The sequence below is a fragment of the Chiloscyllium punctatum genome, chromosome 10 (assembly GCF_047496795.1).
Source record: "Chiloscyllium punctatum isolate Juve2018m chromosome 10, sChiPun1.3, whole genome shotgun sequence".
NCBI lineage: Eukaryota > Metazoa > Chordata > Chondrichthyes > Orectolobiformes > Hemiscylliidae > Chiloscyllium > Chiloscyllium punctatum.
The window spans coordinates 38,207,324-38,223,004 of NC_092748.1; the positions used below are offsets into that span (position 1 = coordinate 38,207,324).

At 42.5% G+C, this 15,681-nt stretch overlaps 1 protein-coding gene across 2 annotated transcripts in view; it reads left to right on the forward strand.

Moving 5' to 3' along the window:
* Positions 1-15,681, forward strand: part of hecw2b (HECT, C2 and WW domain containing E3 ubiquitin protein ligase 2b) — a 338,435-nt gene that overhangs the window by 149,135 nt on the left and 173,619 nt on the right. For both annotated transcript variants that reach the window (XR_011961647.1, XM_072578957.1), the window contains exon 3: positions 11,934-12,041. Coding sequence is in view for 1 of the 2 variants with exons in the window: in XM_072578957.1 (XP_072435058.1) it covers positions 11,934-12,041 (108 nt within the window). In the remaining variant the exon portion in view is untranslated. The remainder of the gene's footprint in view (positions 1-11,933; positions 12,042-15,681) is intronic.

A 15,681-nucleotide genomic window follows, 5' to 3' on the forward strand; every position in this document is an offset into this window, starting at 1 on the left:
CAGCTCATTCCATATATGCACCATTGTCTACATGAAAATCTGTACCTTAGGTCCCTTTTAATTCTTTCCCCTCTCACCTTAAACCTATGTCCTCTAGTTCTGGACACACCCACCCCAGGGAAAAGACCTTGTCTCTTTATCCTATCCTTGCTCCTCATGATTTTATACACCTCTATAAGGTCACTCCTCAGCCTCCAATGCCCTGGGCAAAATAGCCCCAACCTGTTCAGCCTCTCCCTATAGCTCAAACCCTCTAACTCTGGCAACATCCTTGTTAATCTTTTATAAACCCTTTCAAGTTTCACAACATCCTTCTGATAGGAAGGAGACCAGAATTGCACGCAGTATTCCAAAAGTGGCCTAACCAATCCCTGTACAGGCGCAACATGATCTCCTAACTCCCATACTCAGTGCATTGATCAATAAAGATGAGCATACCAAATGTCTTCTACACTTCAAAGTTTGGTAGAAGATTTGTAGCTCGGGTGCTCGTTGTTGTGGTTCTGTTTGCCGAGCTGGAAATGTGTCTTGCAAACGTTTCGTCCCCTGTCTAGGTGACATCCTCAGTGCTTGGGACTGAAAAACACTTCGACCTGGACCCAATATACCGGCCACTACAGTGGACAGCTCGAACTGACAACCGGAAGTGGCAGAGACAGACCACTATAAATGCCGGAGGAAACATCACAGAAGCGCTTCACAGGAGGCTCCCAAGCACTGAGGATGTCACCTAGATAGGGGACGAAACGTTTGCAAGACAAATTCCCAGCTCGGCGAACAGAACCACAACAACGTCTTCTTCACTATTCTATCTTTCTTAGACTCCACTTGCAAAGAACTATGAACTTGCACTCCAAGGTCTCTTTGTTCAGCAACACTCCCCAAGACCTTACCATTAACTATATAAGTCCTGCCCTGATTTGCCTTTCCAAAATACAGCACTTCATATTTATCTAAATTAAACTCCATCTGCCACTCCTCAGCCCATTGACCCATCTGATCAAGATCAAGTTATACTCTGAAGTAACCTTCTTCACTATCCACTGTACCTCCAATTTTGATGTCATCCCTGCAAACTTACTAACCATATCTCCTATGTTCATGTCCAAGTCATTTATATGAATGATGAAAAGTAGTGGACCCATTGAAAGGTTTGGTATTTGGACTATTTAGTGACTTGTGTGCTTCCTCAGATGCCTTGATTTTGCCTCTCAGTGCTCCCAACAAAGTCTCTCAATTTCTTTGGTGCTTCCACAACTTAATCTACAGTTTGGTCGGTCACAAGCCAGATACTCCCATGAATCAGCAGGATATTTACCCGCTACTTTACAGGCTTTTAGGTCATCCTGAAAGTATTTCCATTGTCTTTCTGGGAGCCTCTTCCTGCAGTTGAACTAAGTTTGGAGAATGTGCTTCATGAGTTTGATATCAGGCATACAGACAATATGTCCTGCCCAGAGGAGTTAGTTTTGAGTGAGCGTAGAGTCATAGAATCTTACAGAATGGAAAAGGCCCTTTGGCCCAACTCGTCCCTGCCAACAAGGTTTACTAAACTGAACTAGTCCCATTTGCCAGTGTTTGGCCCATATCCCTCTAAACCTTTCATATCCATGTACCTGTTCAAATGTCTTATAAATGTTGTAATTGTACCTGCCTTGATATTTAGCATTTTGGCTTGTGAGAGGCTGCTGCTGTTGGACCAACTGCCTTTCTTGCCACCAGATTTGGATTATCTTGCTATCCATTTGTACTTTTCTAGTGTTTTGAAGTGTCAGCTTTAAGTTGCCTCCATCTTTGAAATGTATGGGATCATGGTGGTTCCCTATTCCATGATGACATAGATGCTGCAATCCTCATCAGTGACAGAAAATCAGGTTAGAAGTAGTCATTTGTCTCATTTGTGTTTGTGGATCTTGCTGCATGCAAACAGGTTATGTACATCAGTAACTACCTCTACAGAACTATACTGGAGTAGCTTGATTACACTATCAAGTGTGTACTGTTTTTGTACATCGTTCTCCATGAAATGTTACCTCAGTGGTATTTAATTTGACTGCTTTACAGGAGGTGGTAAATGAACTGCTGGTATCACACCCTGTAAGGCCAGCCACTAATGTGATAGGATTTATAGTGTACTCACGTGATGCTTGCATTGAGAAAATAAAACTGAGTACCTGTAATCAGTCTCTTGAAGGAATCTAACATCAATGCCCCCTCTCCTCAAGCCTCTAGCTCACCTTTCTAGTAAACGGAAACTAGACGCCTGAAGAAGTCGTGGTAGTTTGTAAACCTTGTACAGATGGCTTCCTTCTTGGAAATTTACAGGCATGGAAATCTGAAGGAAGGAAACTGGATAGAACGCAGCTATTATATCCTGCAAATGTATGTGAGAATTTTCAAAGTCTCTGGTATTGAAATGTGGTTCACATGTCTTTCTCTTTAGAAATAGTGATGCAACTTGGTCCTGATTAAAATAGCTGGATTTCTGTTTGATTTGTTTACTCATTAGTTGCTTGGGTTTATCAGCAAGTATCCTTCCAGCCTTTTGTGACTGAGTTGAGAAAGGAAATACAGGGCATCTTTGAAAACGTTTGTTTATGAAGATAACAATTTTCCTGGGCACTGGAATTCCAAAGTTAGACTCCAGTTTGGTGAATAGCACAGTTGGAAAATGAAACAGTGTTGGATAATGAGGAGATTTAAATTCAGCTCTTGTTGTTTGATCATTATATCCATCTGAATTCTGGCACTTGTTCCTTTGAAGCAAGTGGCTTGACTTTGCCTGTTAAAAGTGATTTACTTAGAGGGTTTGCATGTGCAAATAATGCATTATGGTAAGTGAGTTTTCTCTGTGTGAATGCTGGACTGTTTGTTGGAATACACCTTCTTGAATGAAACCGACAACTTTATGAAGGATTATGATCAGCAAAAAGATGTGTAGTGATAGTCGTGTGAGGAAACAGGGTTGTTTAGGGATGCAAGCAGCCAATCTTTCGGAGTTAAATTTTTGCCATTGTTTCTTACTGGAGCTGATTGAACTTCAGTTCTTTGAAAATCAGCTGCAAATTTAATTTTGAGTGTCCACTTTTAATCTGATAAAGATGCAAGTTTTTGAAATTCTGATGCAAGTTGTTATTTTGCTAGATCTTTTAATGTATTCCAGAAGACAGTGAAATTTGAGATCCATTGAGTTTTTACAGTAAACTGCAGCTTGGTGTTCAGTCAAGTACACCACACAGTAGAATAACTATTAATGTGTTTTTAACTATGTTGTGCGTGAGTTGAGATGGAATCCTGGCAATCAATCATTATCAGGTGTTGAAAATAATACCTTGTACTTCTTATAAGTATAACAGCTTAGGTTTGTAGTCTAAAGATAGTATGCCTGGTTTGTCAAACAGAAGCTTGCCACTGAACAGGCTCTTGTGCTACTAACATAAATCACAACTATGAAGTCACAACTCTAAACTCTTGATGTGGTCTAGAAAGAAAAATAAATGTTGTCATTCACGTTTATCCATTTGCCTCCACTCTGCTAGCAACCTAGCGCATCATTTCTGGTCTAATTATTTCAAGGTGGTCAAACCTAGCAATAAGTAATGAGTATGAAACAAATAAATCAACCTTTCGTTCTTCAGAATTTCAAGATTTTTAAATTTACATTTGATGTGCAACCCGCTTATTCACACAGAAGACTGAGAAATGTGGAGAAATAGTATTTTTGGACAGAAGTATTTAATACAAATGACACTAGATAACTGGGTGGGGAACAAGCATTGGAATTTTTTAACTGCTGAAAGTAGGGTGAAATGTAAGATATAAGAATTACTGATTGCTTTTCTTAGATTTTATATGGTCAAGGATTTGAAGAGGTAAGGAAGAGGATTTTGGGCTTTGTGTCAGGACCAAAAAGTTGGGGTCAGGTGGTACCTGACCCCTCTCGTTTTGGGGAAACATCATCTACTGGCAGTGATAATCGCTGGCCAGTGGGCAAGATCCCAAAGATGGAGGGCTAGTAGCAATTTTAAATGAACATCATGGCCATAGTTGTTGGGTCACCATCGTATGGGTATCTCTTCACAGGGTGGTTTGTGGTTGTAGGGTGGGCAGGCAGCCTGGTAGGTTCTCAAGACTTGCCTGGAGAGTTTATCTGTGCCCTCACACCCCCATCCACAGTCTATCACCAGGAAGCTGCCAGCAGGCGTCTGGCCTCTTCCTGAAACTGAGAGTAAGTGGACCAAATAGAAAATTTCTGTCAGCCTCTGAGAATTTGCCTTGATAAAACATTTACTTCCATTTCTTGGGTATCAGCTGCTTTAGCCTTTGTAACATGGCTCCTTCTTCTGGGAAAACCATCTGAGGTGGGATGGTCCTGGTAAACTGGCACAAATATTTGTGCCCACCTGCATCTGCACGCCTCCCTGTATAGGGGTGAAAATTCTGCCCAACGTTCCAAAGTACAATTTGTTGGAACAATGGTTTATCCAGACTTTATTGTGGACTGGATGTATCCTAATTGCAAAAAGTCAGGTGACTCTCCACAAAATGCCAGAAATCCATCGGGGACTCCAGTGGCAAAGTAGTAGTGTCCCTGCTTGTGAGCCAGGAGGCCTGGGTTCAAGGCCCACCTGCCCCAGGGTATGTCATGACATCTTTGAACAGGGTGACTAGAAAGTATCTGCCAGAAATACAACATGATCACACCTATATTCATGTTTACTAGCCCACATCCCAGGTAAACAGGAGAAGCCTGGGGAGTTGTTGTGTCAGTCATTTAAATACGCAAGCAAGCTTGGGCTGTGTAGAACTCACCACAGTTAACAAGGCAAGAATACAGCAGTAAGTCACTAATCAGTGAAATGTACAACCCAGAAGCAGTGAAACCACATGAATGTTGGTTTGCATTTGGGTAAGGCTTGTACACACAGCACTTGAGGAACACCTCATTTCATTGGTTGATTGGTGAGATCCAAAGTTTTAAAAGGCATTTCACCTATCTTGGACCTCACCTACCTTGATCTGATCTTCCCTGGTGTCAGCCTTCACTGTAGTCTATGTAGCTCTGCCTTGCTATCTTATGAAAAGCTAGAGGAGCAACACCAATGGTACCCAATAGCACAAAGGTCAGCAGAAACATCAGTAGCAACACCACCAGTTGTTTAATGCTGCTCCATAATGCAAAGTATATGGACATAGACATCAGTTTGCAGGAGGTGTTAATCTCAACACTGAATCTACAAAGGATTGGCTTTCTTAACATCTGGGTCACCAGTGCTTTAGGAGACTAAAGTTGTCACAGTAAGTCATTACAGGGATCTGACATCTGCTGCAACGTGACCTTCTTCACAGTAACCATATGGGAAAACATTAAGAGCAGCTGTCAAGATGGGTCTTACTGGAACAGTGCCTCTAAGTTATTTGCATCTCCCTGTGTTGTGTTTCCTTCTGCAAGGACAGAAAGTAGAGGGTTCTGAATGTGAGAAATGGCTTGTGTACAGTGTAGGGATGGACAACAGTTTAAAAGTAAAGTGGGGTTAAATTGACTAGCATGGTGAAATCTTCTAGGAGAAAGTGAGGACTGCAGATGCTGGAGATCAGAGCTGAAAATGTGTCGCTGGAAAAGTGCAGCAGGTCAGGCAGCATCCAAGGAGCAGGAGAATCAACATTTTGGGCATGAGCCCTTCTTCAGGAACCCATAACCTATATGGTTACTGTGAAGAAGGTAGTATGCTGAAATGTTTTCCAATTGTATACTATATATTGCTAATATCTTCTGCTTTGAATTCCTAAATTAATGCTTTATTTGATCTGGATTTCTCCCGTTTTGTTTTTTGTGAAAAAGAGGTCACACTCATTTTGCTGAATAGTATGGGCAGAGTTCTTCCCTTCTTGGTATAGTATGAGATGGGCAACTGAAGTGAGAATGAAAAACTCAGATTCCCAACGTCAAGAAAAATGCTTCTAAGTTTCACCTCAAGCTGTAAAGGATGACTCCAGAATCTTGCATTGACCTTATTCCCACGCACTGCATCTCATTAAAGCTCCATCTCCTCTAATTTACACTGCAAATTCTCCTTTCCTTGACCAAGAAATAAGATGGCACAAATTCCCAACGTATAAATCAGAGCAGGTATCTAGTGGCATCAACTCACTAAATGCTTACGCCTACCATCTTCCAGCTGCTTCTTCACAATAGTGTCCCTGCATGCTCATAGACTATTTTCATAGAATCCCTACAGTATGGAAACAGGCCATTTGGCCCATCGAGCCCACACTGACCCTCCAAAGAGCATCCAACCCAGATGCGCCCCATACCCAGTTCCAGTAACCCTGCATTTCCTGTGGCTAACCCACATCCCCTGCACACCCTGGACATTATGGGCAACTTAGCATGGCCAATCCACCTAACCTGCACATCTTTGGACTGTGGGAGGAAACCGGAGCACCTGGAGGAAACCCACACAGGTATGGGCAGAATGTGAGAACTCCACGCTGTTGCCTGAGAGTGGAATTGAACCTGTGTGCTGGTGCTGTGAGGCAGCAGTGCTAACTACTGAGCCACCATGCTGCCCCATGGCCACCATCCTCCTTGAACATTTACTGACGCAAGTCAGCATCAGACAACCATCATGTCTACTCTCAGACTAACTCAGACACCATTTCAGCCTTTCAACACTTTGGAACCGAAGAAAACGTGGAACCTGCATGCTTCTGCCAGACACACATGCATCTCCCCCAATGTACACAAGATTCATCTTCTGGGTCTTGGCTTGCTTTCTTGGAGGCTACCAGCCTCTCTGCGACTCACTTGGTTTTATTAACCCACAGGGTCTAATAGGGCTCTGGGGTTTGCATTGCTTTTTAGTGCAGAGAGAATGTCATATTGGGGATCACTAAACAGTTTGCTATGTCGCTGTGTGGCACCATGTTACATCAAAGTCATATGTGCGACATGTGCCAGCAACTTTTCTGGCAAACACACTGCTTATGCTTCAAGCAAATGGCCATGTTTGAAAGTCAAGGAGAAACAACCCTTTTGGGGGACTGTGGACAGTCACAGGGTTACCCCACAGGAAGTAAAGGAGCTTGTCCAATTCTACAGTCCATCAGGTGGTTTGTTCTACCTGAAATGGGGATCCATGTCTTTTCAGTGTAAGTACTGGGTCAAAGTCAGTTTTGTGGGTTGCATGCAAGGTGAAAGTGAGAACTGCAGATGCTGGAGATCGGAGTCGAGAGTGTGGTGCTGAAAAAACACAGCAGGTCAGGCAGCTTCCGAGGAGCAAAAGAATCGATGTTTCGGCCATTATGTCCAAAACGTTGATTCTTCTGTTCCTTCGCTGCTGTCTGACCAACTGTGCTTTTCCAGGTTACATGCAAGCAATACGGGATCATGCATAGTTAGATCAGAGTGCTGTAGAGGCATCCTGGGTGCAGGCCAGTGTTTCCTGCAAAGGGAGGGATTAGGTATTATGGAATGGCATAGTGATGTTGCAGGACTGGTGGTGATTTATTCCCAGTGAGTGAGTAGAAAATGCAGAAGGCAGGAATGTGTTAGGAGTTTGGGAGGATGAGGTGAGTGAGAATAGTTGAATGGATATGCTGCGTAGAATAATGAGAGTCTTTTCAGTCCATGAGCCTTGGTGAGACATGCATGCAATAGATGCATGTTAGGATGGAAAGTTAAAGTAAGTGGGAGTCCTTTATGGTGAGGTAGCAGAGGGATGATGATGGTACTTTCCCTTGTAGGATGTAGAAGATCAGTGATCTTCTTCCTGCACTGCTGGGCGTTCCTTTTCCTCAGGAAAGCAGCACTAATCTGGGCTGCCATTTGGGTACAGGCTGGCATGATCTGATGGCATTGCTTTCTGTGGTGGTCGTCTGGGAAAAGACCTGCCTTCCTGCTCCAGGGCATGACCTTTGTCCTGATTTGTTTCAGTGGACAGCTGTTAGTCATGTTTCTGTTATTCCCCTTAACCCATCTTTACCTGTTCCATTGCCACCTCCTTTAGTCTTCTGGCGTCACCCCATTTACTCATTTAATCTCTTCTGCTTTCCAAGCGGAAACAGAGCATCTCCTCTCTCCTCTTTCTCTGTTTTTATATTTGTTAAAAATCTGTTTTAAACAATTTCTAATTTCCATGCCTTCCACCAACATCTCCAGGTGTTATCCACAAACTAGGGAGCAAACGTTCCTTTCCTCTGGACCATGTGGTGACTGTAGAGGGCCAAGAATCCATTGTGAGGGTCAGTTCCTGGTTTGCAGTTGTCTGTAGTTGTGTGCAGCTGTGTCCAGAAGGCTATGAACTGTCTACTTAAGGAGGTGAGGTTTTTCATTTCATTGGACCAGCTAAGACACAGAAGTTAGAGTATGAACAGTTTGGAAAATCAAAATGTTACATGCAAAGTGTTCCAAGTAGGGATGACCCAACCTGATTTAGTATCTCCACAGCAAAGAAGATCGTATCATGAAGAAGGTGAAGAGTTTACTAAATTGAAAGGAGTGGAAGTAAGACTCCGTTTCACCTGAAAGGAGTGAAACGGAACATGGGGAGGGAGGAGAATTGTTGGGAATACACATTTATATTTCAGGACAATGCTGGGAAAAAAAGCTGGATGAGTTTTAAGTATACTCAAACTAACTTCTCTGGATTGAAAAGAGTTTTTAACTATATGATTTATTGTAAATGAAACCAGCAGTTTAATGTGTGCTGTTGTTTATCTGCTGTTTACTTCAGTTTGGGTGACTTTGGAGAAACAGTCAAGCAAAGTTTTCAAAGAGATAAGAGGTGGAGTTTATTGTCTTAATTACTGGAAAAAACTTTGCTTTGAAAGGGCTAGGGGTCCTCAATGCTAATGATTGTCTAACAACCCTTCTGGCCTTAGAATTCTGTTTTATAGACCCACATGTCAGAGTAAGGAAGGCATGCCAAAAGTTGTAAGTCTCTCTGCTGAAATTCTGTTTCTCAGCAGGTATTCCTAGGAACCTGACAAGAGTGTCCAATAACCAATATTTTTGTCTATCTGGCAAAAAGCAAATGGGCTAAACAGTGACGAGTTCACACTGACTCAAATCTAAGTTGGTTGAAATCAGTGGTGAATGTTAATCATCAATTTACAGCTGTCAGCAATTCAACTTCATCAATAGGAGACTCAGTGGATGTGGGAAAACATCTCATTTTACCCTTTCTTTCCAAACTCTAAGGCCCACAGGGATTGATTTGCCTATTTCAAGAACTTGTTATCTCTGCAGAGACTTGTGCATGTGTGTGTTGTGTGTGTGCAACTGTGTGTATGTGGAATTAATGGGATATAGTTTTGATTCCAGATCGTAACTTCATTGATAGCCAATGTTACCCACTTGTTTTAAGAATAAATTTTATTCATAATAAATGGATTATATTGATTTCCTTAAAGAAGCTTAATGGACATTTATTTTATTCTGGATAGTAGGACAAAAGAGAAGCAATTGATACTTTGGTAATTAAATCAACTTACTTACATTGATGGCTCAAACCTAGAGCACCAGAGAAATTCAGCAGGTCTGGCAGCATTGGTGTAGAGAAAAACAGAGCTAATGTTTTGAGTCTGACATGACTCTTCCTCAGAACAATTTTTCAACCCTTTTCAGTTCTGCAAGGCTTGATTGTCAGTACATTCCTTCTATCTCACTTGTTACAGATTAAACTACAGGCATTGTACCTCCTGCTCTTGCATGAGGAGCATTCATGGGAAGGAAGGGGCTTTGGGAATGATTGAAGAGTGAATCATAATGACATGGACTGAAGGGTCTCCTTGGATTGCAGAAATCGTAGGGGTGGGATGATGTGTTTCTTGGTGGCATCATGTTGGAGCTGGTGAAAATGTTAGCTGATAACCTGTTGGATGCAGGGGCTAACAGTGTGGAAGGTGAAGATAGGGGAATCTAATTGTGTCCTTGGAGGCAGGGGAAGGAATGAAAGTTGAAGTGTGGGATATTGAATTGACAAAGTCAAGATCCCTGTCAACCCACAGTGAAGCAGTGGTATGGAAGGTGGTTCTGACAGAGCAGATGTGATGGAGACTTGGAGACTGCAGGAATGAATATAGATTTCTTAAAAAAAAGATGAATGGGAGAAAGTGTAGTCAAAGTAGCTGTGGGTATGTGTCTGCTTATTGTGAATATTGTCCCTGTAAATTAAGACGTAGAAGTTGAGGAAGAGAAAAATCAGAAATAGAAAGGTGGAAATTGATGAAAAATTTGATGAAATTTTCCATTACAGAACACGGGTAGGCAATGGTATCGATACTGTAATCAGTGCACTGGAAAGAGAGGTTTCGGGAGGAGGCCTGAGGACAAAACTAAAATTCACAAATTTTCTACAAGTAAGAGATGATACTTTGGGAACGCATGTGTCACAATAATCCTTGTTTTTATGTGGGATGTGTGGAACCTACTTTGGTTAAATGCTCAGGACTCTGCTTGAGATTTTTTAAAAAATTGATGATTGTATTGATGCAATGTCTGGCTCTTGTTCAAACAAGAAAAGTTGGACGAGTTTGTTTCCAGACCATGATCTTTGCCCCTGATTGTTTCAGTTAGCAGCTGTTGGTCATGTTTCTGTTATTTCCATTTACATCTCTTCCAGACTCATCTTGTTTCTTTACTTGTCCCATTACCATCTCCTTTAGTCTTTGCCACCCCCCCCTTTAGTCATTTCATCTCTTCTGCCTCCCAACTGAGAACAGAGCATCCCTTTTGATATTTCTCCTCTCTCCTCTTCCTCTGTCTTTGTATTTGTTTAAAGTTTGTTACAGATTTCCATTTCTCAGGAAAGGCCACTGATCTGGAATGTTAATTCTGCTTCTCTTTCTGCAGATGTTGCCTGACCTGCTGAGCATCTCCAGCAACTTCTGTTTTTATTTCAGAAATATTCAGTATGAAATGCATGGATTTGTTTCTATAGATTACTGTGGCTACCTTTGATATGTTAAAAAAGAAAATCAGTCTGTTAAGACACACCTCTGAGGCTGATGGGACTTGAACTTAGACCTTCTGACAAGGGACAGAGACACTATGACTGTGCCAGAAAACTCTAGAGGCAATCTTTGATGTGTTGGCAGTAATGATCATTTGCAAATTTTTTTTATTCACTTATGGGATGTGGGCATTGCTAGTTAGCCAGCTTTTATTGCTCTTCCCTTGTTGCTTTTGAGAAGTTGGTAGTGAGCTGCCATCTTGTACCTCTGCGGCCAATATGTAGGTTGACCCATTGTGTCCTTAGGGGGATATTTCCAGGATTTTGACCCAGCAACAGTGAAGGAACGACAATGCATTTCCAAGTCAGGATGGTGAGTAGCTTGGAGTGGAAGTTGCAAGTGGTGGTTTTTCCATGTATCTGCTGCTCTTATCCTTCCAGATGGAAGTGGTCATGGTTTGGAAGGTACTGTCTGAGGATCTTTGGTGAATTTCTGCATTGCATCTTGGAGATAGTAGACAGCGCTACTACTGAGTGTTGGTAGTGGAGGCAGTTATTATGATAGCAATCAAGCAGCTGCTTTGACCTGAATGGTGTCAAGCTTCTTGAGCGTTGTTGGAGCTGTACTCATCCTGGCAATTGGGGAGTATTCCATCACACTGTTGACTTGTGCCACATAGATGTTGGACACGCTTTGGGGAATCGGAAGGTGAATTGTTTAATTAACAAGGTTCATCTACACTGAATACAGCTTTACACCAGTGCTGGCTTACACACCAGACTAACTCTGGGCCCTTGTGATGCATTGGTAGTCACTGGCCCTACCTTTGGGCCAGTGCAAAAACATCTTTTCATTTTCTGACAGGTATTTTATCAATTACATTTTAGTTTACCTAGAATTTTTCTGGGTGCTGGATGGAACTAAATAAAGTGTACATTGCTAGGTTCATCTTTATTTTCTTTTCCCTTCTCCTACAGATGAGATTTCCCCAGGAAATGTTTGGGACTCCAAAAACCGGGGTGTAAATGGAACACAGAAAGGGCAGATTGTGTGGCGGATTGAACTTGGACCATACTTTATGGAAGGTAAGGACAAATAGCTTCACACCTTGTGATATTAAAACAAGTGGCAATGTACCTGTACATTTATTTGGTGCATTTTATGTGGTATAACATCCCAGGCATTTCACAGAAACATATGTAAAGAACACTTGACACTGGTGCATTTAAAGAGGTGTTAGAACAGGTGACCAAAAGAATGGCCAAATGGAGAAGCACTGTAGACCCTCACAATAGTCAACGGGAAATTGAGAAACAAATTTGTAAGGCAATCTCAGTTATCTGTAAGAATAATAGGGTGCTTATGGTAGGGGATCTTAACTTTCCAAACATGGACTGGAACTGTCATTGTGTTAAGGGGTTGGATGGAGAGGAATTTGTTAAGTATGTACAAGAAAATTTTCTGATTCAGCATGTGGATGTATCTACTAGAGAAGGTGCAAAACTTGACCTACTCTTGGGAAATAAGGCAAGCCAGTGGGCAGCACGGTGGCTCAGTGGTTAGCACTGCTGCCTCACAGCACCAGGGTCCTGGGTTCGATTCTCGCCTGTCTGTGTGGAGTTTGCACATTCTCCCTGTGTCTGCATGGATTTCCTCCGGGTGCTCCGGTTTCCTCCCACAATCCAAAGACATGCAGATCAGGTGAATTGGCCATGCTAAATTGCCCACAGTGTTAGGTGCGTTAGTCAGGGTAAATATTGGGTAGGGAAATGGGTTTGGGTGGTTTCCTCTTGGAGGGGCAGTGTGGACTTGTTGGGCTGAAGGGCCTGTTTCCACACTGTAGATAATCTAAAAACCTGACCTACTCTTGGGAACTAAGGCAGGCAGGTGACTGAAGTGTCAGTCGGGAACGTTTTGGGGCCAGCGACCATAATTCTATTAGCTTTACATAGTGATGGAGAAGGATAGACCACACCTAAAGTTGAAGTTCTAAATTGGTGGAAGGCCAATTTTGTTGGTATTAAGCAAGAACTTCCAGAAGTTGAATGGGGGAGGTGGTTCGAGGTAAAGGGACGGCTGGAAATTGGGAAGCCTTCAGAAATGAGATAACGAGAGTCCAGAGACAGCATGTTCCTGGTAGGGTGAAAGGAAAGGTTGGTAGGTGTAGAGAACGCTGGCTGACGAGAGAAATTGAGAATTTGGTCAAGAACAAGAAGGAAGCATAAATCAGGTATAGATAGCAGAGATAGAGTGAATCCTTAGATGAATACAAAGGCAGTTGGAGTATACTTAAGAGGGAAATCAGGAGGGCAAAAAGGGGACATGAAATAGCTTTGTCAAATAGGTTTAAGGAGAATCCAAAGGGATTCTAAAATAGATTAAGGACAAAAGAATAACTAGGGAGAGAATAGGATCCCTCAAAGATCAGCAAGGCCATCTAGGTTAGGAAGCGCAGAAGCTGTGTGAGATACTAAATGAGCATTTAGAATCATGTTTACTTTGGTACGGATGTGGAAGATATAGAATGTAGGGAAATAAATAGCAACATCTTGAAAAATGTTCATAATACAGAGGAGGAGGTGTTGGATGTCTTAAAATGTGTAAATGTGGATAAATCCCCAGGACCTGATGAGGTGTATCCTAGATCTCTGTGGAAACTATGGAAATGATTGTAGGGCGCCTTGCTGAGATACTTGTAACATTGTTAGCCACAAGTGAATGTCGGAAGACTGGAGGTGGCTAACGTGGTGCCATTATTTAAGACAGGTGGTAAGGAAAAGCCAGGGAACTATAGACCAGTGAGCCTGACATTAATGGTGGGCAGGTTGTTGGAGGGAATCCTGAGGGACAGGAATGAGACTGGAGGCCTGTGACCAGTGGTGTGCCACAAGGATCGGTGTTGGGTCCACTGCTTTTTATCATTTTATATAAACGATTTGGATCTTAACATAGGAGGTATGATTGGTAGTTTACAGAGGTTACAAAATTAGAGGTGTAGTGAACAGCAAAGAAGGTTACCTCGGTTACAATGGGATCTTAATCACATGGTCCAATGGGCTGAGGAGTGTCAGATGGAATTTAATTTGGATAAGTGTGAGGTGCTGCATTTAGACAAGGCAAATCAGGCCAAGAATTATGCACTTATTGGTAAGGTCTTGGGGCGTGTTGCTGACCAAAGTGACCTTGGAGTGCAGATTCATAGGTCCTTGGAAGTGGAGTCTCAGGTAGACAGAATAGTGAAGAAGGTGTTTGGTTTGCTTGCCTTTATTGATCAGTACATTGAGTATAGGAGTTGGGATGTCATGATGCGGCTGTACAGGATATTGGAATGCTGCATGCAATTCAGATCTCCCTGCTATAGGAAGGATGTTGTGAAATTTGAAAGTTTCCAGAAAAGATTTACAAGGATGTTGCCAGGGTTGGAGGGTTTTAGCTGTGGGGAGAGGTTGAATTGGGGTGACTTGGAGTATTGGAGGCTGATGGGTGACTTTATAGAGGTTTATATAATCATAAGGAGCATGGTTAATTTGAATGGACAAGGTCTTTCTCCCCAGGGTCAAAGAGTCCAAAACTAAAGGGCATAGGTTTAAGGTGAGATGGGAAAGATTTAAAAGGGACCTAAGGGACAATGTTTTCATTCAGAGGGTGGTATGTGATTGGAGTGAGCTGCCAAGGAACGTGGTGGAGGCTGGTGCAGTTGCAGCACTTGAAAGGCATCTGATGGGTATATGAATAAGAAGGGTTTAGAGGGCTATGGGCCACATATAGCCAAATGGGCCTAAATTTATTTAGAATATCTGGCCGGCATAGACGAGTTGGACTGATGGGTTTGTTTCCATGCTGTCCAGCTCTTTGATCCTATGACATCAGTGCTGTTCAGGGTCCTGCCATTAACTGTATACTTTTCCTTCACATTTGATCTTCCAAAATGCAGCACCTCGCACTTACCTGGGATAAACTTCATCTGCCATTTTCCTGCCCCTATGTGCAACTGACGTATATCCCACTGTAGCATTTGACAGCTTTCTACACTATCCATGCTCCACCAATGTTTGTATCACCTGCAAACATACTGAGTCACCCATCTACATTTTCATCCAGGTCATTTATATATATCACAAACAGCAGAGGCCCCAGTACGGATCCATGCAGAACACCACCAGTCATGACCTCTAGCCAGAAAAACACTCTTCCACCACTACCCTCCGTCTTCTATGGGCAAGCCAATTCTGAATCCATGTGACCAAGTCTTAATCTTCTAGATAAGCCTACCATGAGGGATTTTGCCAAAAGCCTTGCCTAAAATCCATGGAAACAACATGCTGTGCTCGGCACTCATTGATCATCTTTGTCACTTTGCTGAAAAATTCAATCAATATGGTATGATATGAGTTGCCCTGCACAAAGCCATGCTGAGTGACCCTCTTTAGGCCACGTTCTTCTAAATGCATGTAAATCCTATCCCTAAGAATTCTCTCCAATAGCTTCCCAACCACCGATGTTAGTCTCACCAGTATCAAGTGTCCTAGATTATCTCAATTTCACGTCCTGAACAGAGGAACAACTAGCTACTCACCAATTCTCTAGGACCTCTCCAGTGGCTAACAAGGATACAAAGATCTTGGTCAAGGTCCCAGTAATTTCCTGTCTTGTCTGTCTCAAAACCTGGGGTAGAAACCATCGCGCCCTAGACACTTACCCACTTTACTGCTCTACAAGAGACCC